The sequence below is a fragment of the Bactrocera latifrons genome, unplaced genomic scaffold (genome assembly GCF_001853355.1).
Source record: "Bactrocera latifrons isolate USDA-ARS-PBARC rearing strain unplaced genomic scaffold, ASM185335v1 scaffold_14, whole genome shotgun sequence".
Taxonomy (NCBI): Eukaryota; Metazoa; Arthropoda; class Insecta; order Diptera; family Tephritidae; genus Bactrocera; species Bactrocera latifrons.
The window spans coordinates 2074626-2091744 of record NW_017534852.1 but is presented as its reverse complement, the minus strand read 5'-3'; the positions used below and the strand labels follow the sequence as shown (position 1 = coordinate 2091744).

The following is a 17119-nucleotide window of genomic DNA, read 5'->3' as shown; positions in this document are numbered from 1 at the left end:
ATTTAATTGATATTTAAATAAATTAATTACTTAATGTACTTCTTAGAACAATGCTATACATTGCATACTCATTGAAAACAGATAAAATTAGGTATTAAAAAATTGTTTTCATTGTTTATAACTAAATTACATTTTACATAACACATTTACACAATATTTAATTAGAATTGAAGATGATTAGAAATAAAGATGACACTTATTGCACAGTTTAGCCACAAGCTCAAACATTCATCGCAACTTTATATGGCAAATACAGTCATTCTTGTTAGAGGGTAGATATTTTTAGAAAAAACGAATTGCTTTCATTTACAACTGCCAAGTGTTACACGATACAATTAAATTTGGCATCACATATGTAGTTTATATTTATGTACCTAAACTCTCTATTGCAGCTAAATCTATAATTTCGTACTTTCGCAGCTACAACAGGTAATACTTAAAAGCAATTTTGACATATGGAAATATACATATGTACACACACATGCATAATAATTTTGCACTAATAAAAATGTGCTGTATAATTGATATATAACATATGTACTTATTAGTTTGTCTTTTTGGTCTATATTCTAATTTCTTAGTGGCGAATCTTCGGTGTAACTAATTATGTGTAGTTATATATATAATTTTGTATGTATTATTGGCATGTACATAAGTATTTGTATTTTTTAGATGGCACTCTTGATGGTCATGCCCGGATTTCGTATGTATATGAATGGTATGCCGAATTCGAAATTGTTTTTAGGCCAATACTTTAGCATCGGTTGGCGTTGTGGCAACTCGGTTTCGACATAGAAGTACGCGTACAAAACTAAAACCATATATGCAGCGATAAATATGAATATATGTCAGAAACCATGCACCGGCGGTGCAACGCAAGCCCAGCCGAAAACACGCTGATCTCGCACTCTGAAAGCAAAAGGTAAAACAAAACAAGTAAGGAAGGGCTAAGTTCGGGTGTCACCGAACATTTTATACTCTCGCATACCGTATTTGTGTAAAGTTTTATTCCACTATCATCATTGGTTCCTAATGTATATATTATACAGAGAAGAAGGCGTGGTTGTGAACCGATTTCACCCATATTTCCTACATGTCATCAGGGTGTTAAGAAAATATTATATACCGAATATCATCGAAATCGGTAGAGTAGTTCCTGAGATATGGTTTTTTGTCCATAAGTGGGCGACGCCACGCCTATTTTCAATTTTTAAAGAAAGCCTGGGTACAGCTTTTTTCTGATATTTCTTCTGTAAAATGTAGTGTTTCTGACGTTTTTTATTAGTCGGTTAACGCACTTTTAGTGATTTTCAACATAACCTTTGTATGGGAGGTGGGCATGGAGATTATCCGATTTTTTCCATTTTTGAACTGTATGTGGAAATGCCTAAAAGAAACGACTCTATACAGTTTAGTTGACATATCTATAGTAGTTTTCGAGATATGTACAAAAAACTTAGTAGGGGGCGGGGCCAGGCCCACTTTTCCAAAAAGATTACGTCCAAATATGCCCCTCCTTAATGCGATCCTTTGTGACAAATTTCACTTTAATATCTTTATGTATGGCTTAGTTATGACACTTTATAGGTTTTCGGTTTTCGCCATTTTGTGGGCGTGGCAGTGGGCGATTTTGCCGATCTTCGAACGTAACCTTCTTATGGAGCCAGGAAATACGTGTACCAAGTTTCATCATGATATCTCAAGTTTTACTCAAGTTACAGCTTACACGGACGGACGGACAGACGGACAAACAGACATCCGGATTTCAACTCTACTCGTCACCCTGATCACTTTGGTATATATAACCCTATATCTGACTCTTTTAGTTTTAGGACTTACAAACAACCGTTATGTGAACAAAACTACATTACTCTCTTACTTTGTTGCGAGAGTATAAAAATGGTGAACTCATTCACATACATATGTGAAATAATTACGTAAATGGTGGAAATGTAACAATTAGAAAAATTACAATTACGATAATATTATAATTAGCGCGCTATTCTTAGCCATAAACAACTAATTAATTAATGTGTACTCATGTACATATACTTATATTATATGAAAATTTAAGTGACCTATTGAGACCATATATACATATGTATATGGGCATTTTTACGTACTTTGGGTTTCTTATAAAGATGTTACATTTTATATCTTTATTGGCTATCTTCAACAAAAAATAGTAGAAATTATATACAATATTATTGCTCTCCATACGCAAAAAGTTTAAACAAAGTAATTAGCTAACTGCAATATAATGAAAATGAATAATAACTAACTAGGAATACTTAAATTCACTTGCATTGAATTTCAGGGAGAATATTTTCGACATTCCCTTGCGCCAAGTATGAGTAAAATCGAGTCAATACTTCTCTCAGTGCTTATATACATAAAATTAATATTTTCGAACTTTCCGTTGACTTTATACCAATATGTAAAAAATTTTAATGGAATTCAGAAAGTGTTTATCTCTAATAACAGTTTATCCCATACTCCTTATATACCCAACCCATTCACCCAAACTTAATTGCCTAAAGTGGATGTTTATCGAAAATACATATTTTTGAAAAAATTAATGGTTCGACAAATAGTTGTGGATATACATATAGAGATATTTATAAGAATTGTTTAACTAATTGTTATCAGCGACCTTCTTATATATTATAATATATATATATTGAATATCAAATCGAAGAAAAAATATTTTTGATATTAGTTCCGAATTTTCAGGCCATTCTGAAGTATATTCTTTTTCACAAAAAACGACCCTATGTCAAATATCCAAATTTTGACTAATCTATCTTGTATGTATTTATCTTTTGTAATAATAAATTGTTTGATAATTTTAAGTAGAAGAATTTTCCTCACTAACTGATTTTTTATTTCGGTGATTCTCCTGAAGATCGGTTACGGGATCTATGAATGACACCCAATTCAATTGCTGTTTTAACACTTTTCTAGTTCCACATCTGGAGAAAAATAAAGTCGGCTATGTTCGAAGTCAACTGTGGAGAGATCCAGGAAACAATCGGTTTTGACGAGGTGTGACTCTTTGGTTAGTGTAATGCAACCTCCCTTTATTCAGGACAAGTTCCAGTCTGGTTATGTGGGAGTTTATCCTCCTAAAATATTCAAACTGGGTTGGGCATCACACTTGGTTTGACAGCTACAGCAAGTTCCTTTTGAGGCCGGAAAATTCCTGGTATCATGTATCGATAAAGCGCCTTGAACATATCACAAATAGGTTTTTTCCTCATACGGCAAATAATCCTAGGTGTTTCAGGCTAAACTTCTCAAAGGTTGGAGATATATATATAGGAAATTTGAACTTGTATAGAGAATGGTGAATCCGTTTGGGCCGGCTCTAACATAATTAATTATTTCGACTCTTGCAACTGTTAAACATATTTGCAATTATTGATAACTTTGATTTTGAACCTAGCCAAAAGAATAAAAAAGCATAACGCAAGCAAGGTTCTCAGTATATTTTGCTGTGTTTCGTAATTCGTTTCGTAAAGGATTTTATTTTTGCTAAAAGATTATTACTGGTTGAAGTATTTCATTAAATGCTCTATTTTAATCTTATTATACATTTCAAGAACGTTGTAAGGCGCTTGAAAAGTGAGTAGTTGCTTCAAATGATTCGAACTTAGTTTTAGTGGACAATGTTTCATGCTTGCAAATAATGTGGTATCTAAGTGTATAGCCAACCATTACTTAAATTGGTTTTTGTATCAGTTAGTCGTGTGATCGAACACAGTCGTTAAAGTGCTGCCTTCGAAGTTTCTATTGAAGATTACAAGGTGAACTTAAAACCCGTAAGACATCAACAATGAGAGAACGAATAAAATTCCTAACGAATGCTTTGAAAATACTTCATCTATTGACAAACTTTGTAGTTTATAAGACTTTATCACTAAATTTACTTAGTAAGATATATGGAAATTCCTTCTGAGGCTGATAAAACCTCTGATCTACTGTACATTTACACAGGTCTCGATCATTTCGAGTTATTTTCAAATCAAATCCAGCAATTTTGTAAGCGAAATAAGTAACTGAATTTAGTATTTCAGAAGTTAAAAGGTATCTAATAGCGAAGCTTTTGAAAATTATAACGAAATAAGAAAGGTGTAAAAAAATTAAGTTTTTATAGCAATATACACATTTATGTGAATTTGTTACCCAACACACCCTCAAATTACCTTCAAAGCGGTTAAGTTTAATGATAAAACTCCAGTGGTTGCGAAAGAGTGAAAGCTTTCGTTCTCGCGAGTAAATGGAGGTACCCGATTTTGGGCCAACACGTTTTCGCTTGCATTGCTGCTTATCAGTACGATTTTAACGCAATCGATAAGCCATATTTCTCGCTCTTTAGCAACGTAAGTCTATTGCCTACTGAAGTACACAACAAAGTAGACAAGGCCAGCGAAGTACACAACAAATAGAAACCAAAGGAAACAGTGCTAAAAGTTGATCGTGATTAAATTCTCCGATATTCGTCTGCAATTAAAAACAGAAACTTAATGAAAACAGTTTGGTATAGTTATAGATTTATGTAGAAAATAAAAAGATAGCGATTAATTTAAATTGAAAAAATTATGGCGGAGCCACAGCGTAGAAATACAAGCGATCAGTTTTTGCGAGCGCAATTGGAAGTTGGTGAGTGGCTCATCGTTTATTGACTTTACAAATATCCAAACATACTAATATGCGCCTAGTGAGTAATCTATTGTGTGTAAAAGAGCGATATTTCCATCAATAATTGGTGGTAATAAAGGGAATTATTACGATTTGCAAAAAATTTTCACGTGAAGAAGTGAGGAAGTTAAAGATTTTAATATTACATGGGTGAAAAAATCTGCAGGGCTCATTAGTTAGTTAGTTAGTGGAAATAAAATATTCTATTTCCTTAATTCGTGGAAATCTGTTTTTATTTTTATAATTAATTAACCCATGAACAATCGCGGGCAAAAAATAGTAAGACTCTTTATTCTGTTGCAAGATGTTGCTACCGGGTATAATAGTTTTGTTCGCCTAACAGTTGTATGGTGACTGTCTGTCTGCCGACTGTCAATGCAAGAGTTGGTAGTTGGGCATAATCGGACCACTGCCACTGCAATCCTCTGTGCTATATTCCACTTTGGGCAAAAAATTTTGAAAACGTGGCCCTGGTCCCATCCTCTAAAAAGTTTAATGTATATGGTATATCTCTTAAATTACTTAAGCTACAATAACCAAATTCGTCTAGCGTAAATACCACGAGATCTCTTACCCTCAGTGTGAAAATGAATGAAATCGGACTACAACCACGCCTACTTTCCATAAAGCAATTCCATTTGAAACTAGCCCCGTTCACTCTCCACATAACGGTACAGTTAAAAACGACTTAAACAAAACAATAACTAAACACTAAAGACATTAAACTTTATCTGAAATCTGACTACAGAAACGTCTATTCCCATAAAGCACAATTTTAAATTCCATTTGAAACTTTTACTTTCCGGTATGCAAATCAATAACAAATTACTATATCAGGATAACGCTTTGCACGAATAGTACATTTGAGGACACACTTCAAATTTAGTCTTATGACCAAAATTGTCTGAATCAAACTAAAACTGCTCAAGCCTCTTGGCACTGTACTTGTGGATCCAGTGCTAATAGTTGACTCTATACCGAAAATATCAGTCAATGGGTGAGACATATAATTGAACTCACACAGAATCCTTTCCTGGCAATAATAATATTACATGTGTGTTTCAAAAATGGGCTGATTCGGGAAAATACTTTTCTTAGCTTCCATATAACTAATACGAGTATAAAGGTTACCGAACTACCGGCTGACTTTATACCGCATACATCAGCCAATATGTGAGCTAGCTTAATAAAATTGACAGATCGTGTTTTTCTTATAAGGGTGCATATTTGAGCTCAGAATGAATAATGAATGAATCGGGTGAAAACTCCCCCCGCATAATTCTGCTTCTTTCTTTTCCTATTACAGTAACCGCTGAAAATGTACGTCTACAAGAGGAGAATAATTTACTGCGACAAAAGCTCTCACGTCTCAACGGCGATAGTCGCTCTGCAGCTGCCATTAATGTGGAGGCAAAAATTGAGGCTTTACGGCTCGAAGATGAACGTGATCAAATGTATGATAACTTGGAGAGATTAAAAAGGAAATACAACAAATTGCATGCCGCGTATTTGGAGAAGGTGCAGCGTTGCAAAGCACTGGAGGATACTTTCAGGCGGCAAAAGACATTGTCCGGTTTAGTGATGAAATCGGCACTAAGTCAACACGCTCAAGGTAAGTGGGGCATGTGGATAATATATTTTGCCACTCCCATAAATAAAATATGAAAAGATAATTGAAGCAATTATAAAATACACAGCGTTGGCTGACAAGACGCAAACGGAAAATCTGGAAAAACAGGTGACCAAACTGCAGACGGCGCTGGACGAAGCCCATGACATAATTGATGAACTTGAATTTGAACTAGAAAGTGTATGAATATCGCTTTTCTTTACACTTTAGATAACAAAAGTTTAGTTTAATGCAATATTTTCTCTGTCTCTCTTTCGCTTTGTATGTAGATCGACTATATGGAGCAGGAAATGCATCATATGCGCAACGAGTTATCTGCTTTGAAAGCCAAACAAAGACACACTACGAGTGCGACTGCAAGTTCAATACCCCCAACGGATCTTGAGGAACCCTTACCGGGTTATACGGCAGATGTCGCAGATAGTGCAAGTGCTCCAGCAAGGCGAAGGTCTTGCAATGTACGTAGTATGGTACTTCGCCGTACCGCGTCCTCTTCTTCCAACGAGTCTTTGCCTATTGATGATGGAGACAGCGAAACACTCGAACGAGCTGCCATGACACATGACGTAAGAGTAAAAATTATTAAGTTTTTCAAGAATGTTGTCTAAAAAAAACTTATTTGTTGCAGTTGCTTGAGAATGCGGCTGCCGAAAGCAATCAATTGCGACGAGAGCTCTTAAAATCTCGTCTACAGAACAGGTTCCGACCGAACTGAGACACAATGCTTCCGATTTTTCATTATATACTTACTTATATACTTACCAGCTTTATTATTTATTAGTATCATTTTTCATTTGCTAACTTATTATTCTAACTGCGAAGTATTAAATAATAATAATAGCTTTCGCATGAATAAAAAATATCCTGGACCTAGGTTACATTCTGTAAAGTGGTACCTCTAACCGCAATACGATAATTGTACTAAAATATTTTATTACTTCGCAATACAAATATTGTCTTAAAAGTGACGTCCTCTTGTCTCTTTGGTCAAATACTTTCCTCCAAGTTCTTCTGAAGTACACTCACTTGTTAGGTCCTCGAATTGTTTTAGCTTTTGAGTTTATTACTGTTGTTGTAGCGGTAGAAAGCCTTGCCTAAGTAATAAAGGGTTTTGTCCGGAAAATAGTAGGACTGAGTCGATTAAAAAAAAAAAGKGTACCAATTAAAACTTTCAAAATACGCCCCTTCAGCGTCGGTGCAGCGCTGTCAGCGCGATCACGGAGGCATTCTCTAGAATAGCTTTGAGAGCCGAGGTCCATGCTGCTTGGATCGCCTCTGTCGTCTCAAAATGCTTGCCTTTCATCGGCGTTTGAGGCAAGGAAACAAAAAAGTCCGAGAGAGGCCACATCTAGGCTGTAGGGCGGCTGCGGAAGTGTTGAGATGCCGGCCTTGGTTAGGTCGGAGGTTCACAAGAAAGGCGATGTGAGGCAGAGTGTTATCGTGGTGCAACTTCCAATCGGCTGCGATGTCTTGTCGGACCCGATTGTCCTTTCGTTTGAGTTTCTTGAGGATTTCCACATAAAACTTGGCGTTGATGGTTTGTCCAGGAGAAGTCATGGTGGACGACGCCTATGATGTCAAAAAACACCCTGACTATCATTTTCACTTTGAATTTGCTCATTCCTCCCTTTTTCTTCACCGACGTATGCCACTCGAAAGAGTGCCATCGAAACACAGCACTTTTTGCAGATTTACCGAGTTTCACATAGAACTTAATCGCGTACCTCTAACGAACTCTGCTCTAACGAACGCAGCATTTTCGGCTTGCACCACTCACAGAAACACGTCACGCGAAAATGTTTGTCCTGACTCTTCAGGTGCTTGGAGACAACTGACCGTCTGCTCGTTCGTTAGCTAGGAACGCCCTCTACCGAATCCAAGAGGCGGTGGAAGAAATCAGTACTATTACTTTCCCGACAAACCCTCTATAATGGAACATTGAAGAGTTAATAACCTTTGGATATAAGCCTACTCCGTTCCGATTACGTTAACCAAACAATTAAGGCAACTGAACTGCTTGAACTCTTTCATTTAAGCATAATTAGCATAATTCAAAGGTTGCTTAATACTACAATGCAAACAAATTGAGTAAGTAGGGAAATATTTATAGAATTTAAGACCGACCAGTGATTTGATATCTCTAATTTCTATGAATTCGGAGTTTTAAGAATCGTTTTTTATGCAGAGAACATTTTTATGGTTAAAGTCCGCCCTGTCTTATGCAAAAATTTTCGTAGACACATAATTCATAAACGGACATATCGAACATCTCGCTTGTCATAGCTACGAAACCTTTCCGAGGTATCTACGTAAAAAGTTCATCGTTCAGAATTCATGGACCTTTCATTACATAGTCAAACACGTCACTCAGCTCGCTGACGGCGTAGAACGTAGTCTAATGGTTAATTTGGTAAAATTATGTATGTCCACTCCAAATCTTTTGCAAAACACTTAACAGACAACTAGCGAGACTCCTTCTGAGAGAGTTCGATACAAAACGGTTCAAGAAACTAATCGCCCTTGCCAGAAAAAAAATATAAGGAAAATTATATAATATTACACAGGTCACTGCAGCCTCCGGTTACATCTGCAATGAGTTTGCTGCGCAATCGCGAGAAGCAGTAAACTATTGCATATAAATCTGGTTAGAGAACACATTACAACCATTAACCCAGGAACATTGCCAAGACTCTTTGGTTAAACGAAGTGTTGGAAAAACAGGAGAGGGTATAAGAGATCACAGGTCGCTGTGCATTCCTGAAATTTCAATCCTTCTATCTAACCGACAACTACTTTAAACCACCCTGCAAACTTATTGGTACTATTGCTTAGAACTACGCCTGATTGTAGCTTCGAAATTCAGCTGACTGCAATTCTCAAAATATTGTCATTGTTTTGGTGTCAGAAAATATTATCCAAATAATTTTGAGGATACTGGGTAGGTATAGAGTTCTTAGTCAAATAAAAACCTGAATCCATTCCGATTGCGTATATAAAGAACGACATTCGTCGGAACTTTTCAAATGTCTCAAAGGGTCTCTCTTTTGAATAAAAGCTATGCAGGAAACATTTGTAAGCCTGGGCATAGATATTAACTTACATAATATAATTTATTATGCCCACATAATTTTTGTCCCCAACGACGCGTGAAATTTTATTTCTTTTTACTTACTAAAAATCTATTGATGCCCCACTTTCGAACAAGTTATTAGCCACAAGAACGAGATACTGCACTTAAATATTGCAAGACCATAGCGTGTTAACAAAATAATTTGAATGATTAAATTTTCCAAAACAGTTTAAATTAATACCGCATAGAGCACAGAAAAAGGCAATAAAATCGATGAAAAAACGAAGTGATAACACGAAACTGCTGCAGCACGCTACCAGCATTGCCGACGTCGAGGGGCAAGAGTGGACAGCCGTCAATATATTTTACACTTATTAACATACATTTACCGTTACCGGCACGTGTTGGCTGGCATGCGTCCTCTAGTTACTACTTCACGTCCTTTTTCTACTTATTCGTGCCAAATAACGCATAGACAGACGGCGCTGTGTGGGCTGCCGGTTAGTCGACTTAGATAGTAAATTGTTGCTAAATATTTGCACATAGTGTTGGCTGTATGTACAAGTTACTGAACTCTCCCGCAGACAGCATGAATTCCAAACTTTGTCACACTCGGACCTATTTACATACCGTTATACTCGTACATACAGAATTAGATACATTACTTTGCCTGGTTAATTGCTTAATCAAGCTTCTGCGACGAATTCGGCAGTTGATTTGAATTTCAAATGAAAATTTGTCTCAAACTAAATTACCAAATGTCATTTAGTTAATTACGAAATAAGTAGCACGTCATAAACTGTGCTAATGATATGCATTTAGTAATTGCGTCCGAACATAAATTCTCAAAATTATGTACATAGCCTGTATGAGCTCAAAGATATAAATGCGAGTTTCCACTTATAGTGCGCAACGCTCTTTGTAAAGAAATTCTAGCAATTGTCGATCCGAAATCTTACCAGAAAACATAGGTAGGACGGAGTTCAATGAAACTAAAGTATTGTTTGGCTCTCTTGCTGCATTGCGCTCAAACTATCTGGGACTCTTGATGAAATTACTTATATCCGTTATGCTTTTTGTGAACAGGCCTCAAGGTTGGGTTCCTGAAGGGTTTATTGTAGTTTGTGTCTGTAAATTCTTATATACTCGTATAGTATTATTCCTGGCATACCTCAGCCATACCAGTGAAAGATCAAAAGATAACAGATCTTTCGCAGGGGATATGATATTAACTGCTCTTGGATTCCTCTAAAGAGACTCCCAACTTTGCCAACTCGTCTGCCCATTCGCTGTGTAGAGAATATTGCTGTGGACCCAAACTATGGATAAGTGGAGCTGACCTGCCAGTGAGCTTAATGCCTTCCTGAAACCGTTGACTACGCTGGAATTAATTTGCGGTGTCAACTAAGCCAACAATGCCACTTAACTAACCGTGGTTGCCTTCTGTATTCTACCGTAGTTATACAATAGAACTGCATTGGCCTTCTGTGTACCTCGTACGTTCGCTCAAATGATGATTGCTGAGTTTTGTGGACGAATAGAAAAAGAGAAAGAGAGAGAGAGATGTCAAGATCATTGGAGTATAGCTCGCACCTATTTCGCAATGCATTTTGGTCCCGTTAATATATGTAGAAAGAGGTGGATGATCCTCTTGTCCATTCACGTCTAAAAGGTAAATCAAGCTTTGAGACTGTACAATGCGATTTACTTAGGATTGGCTGGTTCAGGAGTCAGGTTCATCTAAACCTTTCCGGTCTCAACCACCTATATTTTCAAAATTTTCCAATTTAAGAATCGTTAGATAATATATTAGACTGGAAATTCCATTCCAAGATCTTGATTACATTATCTTTCAGCGTTAGAACTTGGACAGCATAAATCAACTTTGTCACGAAGTTTGTATTATTCAGAATGAAGCACCGGAGACTTTATAAAGTATGTGTATTTAAATAAATATGATCATATTATTTTGTTTTTTGGTTTACCTTCAAATACTCGATCGTTATCTTGGATTGATATAATTGTGCACTATCAACGTTATTTCCAACCAAACATTGCTTTAAATACTTAATTTTTGTTTGAATATGTAATAACCCTCCTCAAATAAATATTTAGTAGTAGTTCTGTAGGCTGTACTTGCACCGAACCAAAAGCTTATCGGAAAAGTAGATTCTTTGAAATGCATAGCATGCGCAAAGGATGATGAAATGCTTGAACATCATATATCCGAACGCCCAGACTTCCGCCGGAAGAGACTCCAAATTAGGATACAATAGGGCAACTATTGTGAAAAAGTTAGGACTTCCTGGATAAGTCCTAATTTGGTTGCTCCCCGGGCCTAATGATGGCTTTAGTTTTCGACCAAGTAACCAACTAACATTTTTAAGGTTTCTAGTTTGTTTGTTTTCATTTGAATAGCGTGATCCAAGTAGAGATTCCATTTTCAATAGCCCTCTTTCGACAGAGTACGCATGAGTCGTGTCAAGCTGTCATATTATTTTTATTAAGTTTTTGTTTGGCATTTTATCACGGGAAGACTTACGCCTGAACGCTCTTGAAAAGTTCCAAGAAGATCTGACCTATTCGAGCAAAATTTTATACAGCGATGAGACCCATTTCTGTCTCAATGGGTTTGTAAACAAGCAGAATTGCCGCTTTTGGGACAAAGAGAAACCTGGAGAAATTCAAGAACTGCCATTCCGTCCAGAAAAAGTAGCAGTTTGGTTTGGCTTGTGGCCGATGGAATCATCGACCATTTGAAGGCTGAAAGTGAAGATAGTGATCTCGGCATTTTTTTTCATTTGGTTTCAACAAGACGGCTCCACTTCCCACACATCGCATCAATCAAGGGATTTATTGAGAGAATACTTCTCAAGTTCGTGTTTTATCACACCGTTAGACTTTTTCCTGTGTGGAAATGTAAAGCCTAAGTATATGGGGACAATCCTGCTTCGATTCAGGCCTTGGAGCAAAACATCACGTTTGTCATTCGCCAGTTACCAGCGGTGGATAGACCATCTGAGACGTAGCCGCGACTAACATTTGAAAGAGATAATCTTCAAAAAATAAATGCCAAAGAATGTTTTCTGGAATGATAATAAACATTCCACATTAAATTTGAAGTTTCTGTGTTTTTTTTATTTAAAAATGTTGGGCACCTCCAAATTGATCACCCCATAGTAACAAGGCTTGGTTAAAGTTAGAATTCTACTCCAATTCCATTAATATTAAAAACGTATAATCAACTTTCAAAAAAGGAAACGAATGTATAATTCTTATTTGAATTTATTTAGATATTTTAAGCCGCACTAAAATCAGCATTTCAACTATCTGAACCTCCTTGACATTTAACTGCCAAACCAAATATTATATTAAATTGAATTAAGCATCTACAAATGCCTACAATTAAAAGTAATTATAATTACGAATATATGTATATAGATATCTATTTATATATATATATGTATATATATGTAAATTACAAGGTTAGCCGCAAATTACTTAGCGCACAGGAGCACTCACGAAATATAACCAGCTAGTCATAACGCTTAATTTATTTGATCCCTAATAATTTTTTAGCTGCGCAGAATTACTGACTGGTGCCAGTAAGCCACTTTGCAAATGAACATGTATGCGTATGAGAATCTGGTTATAGATAGGTGAACTCAATGGATTGAATATGCATGTCGAACGCGACTAATTGGCGCACAAACGCGCGTTAATTTAGTGCATTTGTATTTGACGGCACCTGTGACAGCTGGCGCAGCTTAAAGCGCTATTGAAATTCATTTAAAGCAAATTAGTTAATTTCAAGTAAAAAGTTGGAAAATTCAACATCTTTTTAATGCTTGTGGGTTGCGCTGCAGCAGCGCGGCACAGACGCGTAAATACGTATAACTCAATCTTGTTTGGCAATAAACGCAGCGCAAGCGGACATGCCGCGCTTGATAAGTGATACTAGTCTGCCGATTGCAACATATACATATGCATATATGTACGTATGAATATAAGTGTTTAGCAAATATTCATTCTGCTACTTGGCGACGCATTTGCATAATACGTTTGCGCATGCGCGCCGTACCGCGCACATATGTCGAATCGGCGCACGTGTGATGGAGGTGTTGGTGAGCGTACTTTGCCGCATTGGCACTATGCGCAACGTGTCGCACAGCATCAATACGTTTTGTTCTTGTTTTTGTTGTATTATCGTTCCAATCAATATGCTTTAGTGGATCAGTGTCGCAAGACATAAAGCTGCGCGCCTAAAGTAGATCATATAGGCGTACATATGCTAGTAATTAAAGTATTCGAACGCAAATCGCACTCACCGCAACCCAACGCGATATTTGAAGAAGTTTTACTTGTATACTTGTATGCTTTGAATCAGAAAAAAAAGAAAACAATATGTGCCGAAGAAGTCATTACGAAACATGAGCTATGCAGTATGTTGGCACGACTTCTGTGAACGCTCAGCTGATATAGTTAGGTATAAATAAGCGCGCAGGATGGCAATATTCAATTAATCCACGCTTGCAATTTACAGCGCTGACTTCACAGTTCAATTACATTAAGTAATCCACTTACGTAACGTAAACCTAGAATATGTTCCTCAAGGTAAATATTTGTAACTACAAAATCGAACCATAAAAATTCTCGAAACATTCACCTATTTTCTATGCATTTTAGTTATTCATTCTCGCCATCGCCGTTCTGCACGTGCACGCCTTGGTCGAGCTTCATGATCCACATGAAGAACATGGCCCCGTCGCTTATGAGTTCCACTATGCTGTGCACGATCCACACACTGGTGATATTAAATCGCAGAAGGAGTCACGCAAGGACGATCATGTAGAAGGCGTTTACGAACTGATCGATTCTGATGGCCATCATCGTGTCGTACACTACAAAGCCGACGATCATAGCGGCTTCGAAGCTGTTGTTTCACGTGAACCGACCAATATTAAAATTCCAGTTCCCGAAGTGCATCACAAGTTAGTTGCAACCAAAATTTTGGCACCAGCTTTGCTGCATCATTAGAACGACGAAAAACCCGCATTGAAACCACCATATAATAAATATTCTAGAAATACTCGATACGACGGTCTTGTGTGAAAGTCGAAGCTTCGTGGCGTCAAGCATGGTTATTTGTGGAATTCGTTGCATTTACTCATATTTACACTTGCATTTTTGTGTGTTTAGCCATAAATCCTATAATTAGCTAAGTTTTAACAATGTTTTTTAAGTCAAATTGTGAAAGCATCCCTTATGTGCCATTTTATTATAATGATATTTGTAAATATTTCTGCAATCTCCCGTTAAATATGCCATGCAAATGTACATACTATACATACATACACATATTGAAATATAAATGCGTCAATGTAAAGAAAATAACGCTTAATGTTCGTTAATCACAAGTAAAAAAGTGCAAGGGATTAAGATATTGGCAAAGGAACAAAATTTCAAAACAACGTGTATGACTTATTTTGCTAAGCCACCTGATCCATCCATTTTCTAGATTCATAAAGTAGTTCGGTCCAAATTCCCTTCACTTTATTATGCCCTTTCTGAACAACATAGTGCTGGTGATGAAGTTCTTCAATACTGAAAGTTTTACCTGTGTAACTTCCTAAATCAACAGCAAAGAACAAATTTTATAGTATCCTCATCTTCTACTTCCTGACTGATGCTACAATAGTTATTCTCTAGCCTTCGCAGTCTGCTAGCAATTGCAGAGTGGTGCATGCTTTGGCTATTTCGGCTTCACATATACCAGTAATATCACTATGTCCCGGAATCCAATATAATCTAGTTTAGACCCATCCATATATGTAGATGCTTAACTTCGTGAAAGCGAAGACAATAACCTACAGAATATGAGTTCAATTCTATAAGGTTTCAAAAATCCGTGGTTTTGTGTAGAAACGAGAACTTACTTTGTTAAGTAACTTAAACCGTAATCTGTCCTTCCCTGCTATTGGATAGAAACGCTAACTTATTATGTTACGTAGCTTAAGATGTGCCCCTTATTACAGGTGACTAATAGGGAGAATTCCTTCAGTCTAAAAGCTGACTTCGTTGCTAGTTGCTTACAGAACAAGTCCGTATCAAAACGTTAAGTGCATGACTTGTGCAGACCTGACAAAAGAAAAGCCGATGCTTTTTGTAATCACCTTAGGAATACTTTTAAGCCTTTTGCTCTCAATAGTGACTATTAGCGCTTGAGAGTCCATGTCAAATGGACTGAAATACAAGCAGAAGTTTTGCAGTTGAAACATTCTAAATCGCCTGGCCCAGATAATCTTTAATTGTGCTTTTAGGCTGAGCCACTTTTCTATGCAATGGAAAAGTGCCCTAATTATAATGATTCCGAAGCCAAACAAGCGCGAGAACGAAATATCCTAAGTTTTCTGGCAATATTTTCCAAAATATTTGAAAGAAAGCGCGAGAACGAAATATCCTAAGTTTTCTGGCAATATTTTCCAAAATATTTGAAAGAAAGCGCGAGAACGAAATATCCTAAGTTTTCTGGCAATATTTTCCAAAATATTTGAAAGAATATTTCTTCGTCGATTATATCTATTTCTGGAATCCCTATCCGTCAGCCCGGACAAACAATTTGGATTCAGGCAACTACATGGAACCCCTAAAAATGCCACAGTATCATTAAAGCCATACTAAAATGTCTGGAAGAGAAACAGTGTACAGCAGTTTTCTTAGACACTCAACAAGTTTTTGATAGAGCTTTGCACGAGAGGTTGTTGTTCAAAAGAAACTACCAGTTCCACTTTACCTATTTCTTAAGTCTTATCTCGATTACAGACATTTTACGTTAGAATTAATGTTGACACATCCGGTAAATACGAAGTAAAAGTAGGTGTTTCGCAAGATAGCGGGCTTGGCCCAACATTTTACACGATTTTTATTGGCAGCATGCCAATAATATATAACGAAAATAACCGTTGCCACACCTCCATTCTGACATCTGCATACTCTGCAAACGAAGCGTCTGAAACTTTGGGATTGGAACGTTATGGTGAATGAAACAAAATCACCGCATGTTGCTTTCACCATAAAAACAAGGAGCGCAAAAAGAAGTTATTGACTTATCATTGTTCTAAGAGCTCCACTGATGTTCATTTATCTAATACTTATATTAACCCATCCGAAAAATACATACCCTGAAGCTCTTCACAGAAAGCCTCAGATTTGCTTCATTTTATTATGCATTCTGTGGAAATCAGAACTAACGGCGCGGTTGTTGAGGCCAATGATATCAATATTATCGGCGTACGCCAACAGCTGTACACTCATGTAGAAGATGGTAAGCAGTAGGTCACACGAAAGGGAATCGCCTTGTCTGCAACCTCGTTTGGTATCGAACGGTTCGGAGAGGTCCTTTCCAATCCTAACGGAGACTTTTGGTGTTGCTCAACGCCAGTTTACACAGCCGTATTAGTTTGGCGGAGATACCAAATTTAGACATCGCGGCATAAAGCCAGCTCTTTTTCGTGATGTTGAAAGCAGCTTTGAAATCGACGAAAAGGGGGTGAGTGAATATCTGGTCGGTTATTGATTTTCCAGACCTAAAGCCACACTGATAAGTTCCTATCAGTTTGTTGACGGAGGGCTTTAATCACGTTCACACAATAAGCTCGAAAGAACCTTATATGCAATCCCACAGTGGTTGGCGCAGATTTTTGGGTCTCTCTTTTTGT

At 36.9% G+C, this 17119-nt stretch overlaps 2 protein-coding genes across 2 annotated transcripts; both read left to right on the top strand.

Moving 5' to 3' along the window:
* The first annotated feature begins 4357 nt into the window (after window positions 1-4357).
* On the top strand, window positions 4358-7247 carry LOC108965397. The gene is made up of 5 exons (XM_018927758.1): window positions 4358-4662; window positions 6008-6313; window positions 6399-6511; window positions 6601-6897; window positions 6960-7247. The coding sequence occupies exons 1-5, from the start codon at window positions 4602-4604 to the stop codon at window positions 7044-7046; spliced, it is 864 nt and encodes a 287-aa protein (XP_018783303.1). The 5' UTR covers window positions 4358-4601; the 3' UTR covers window positions 7047-7247.
* A 6681-nt stretch (window positions 7248-13928) lies between these two features.
* On the top strand, window positions 13929-14765 carry LOC108965401 (cuticle protein 8). Its single transcript, XM_018927762.1, has 2 exons — window positions 13929-14015; window positions 14088-14765. The coding sequence occupies exons 1-2, from the start codon at window positions 14004-14006 to the stop codon at window positions 14436-14438; spliced, it is 363 nt and encodes a 120-aa protein (XP_018783307.1). The 5' UTR covers window positions 13929-14003; the 3' UTR covers window positions 14439-14765.
* Window positions 14766-17119: the final 2354 nt, after the last annotated feature.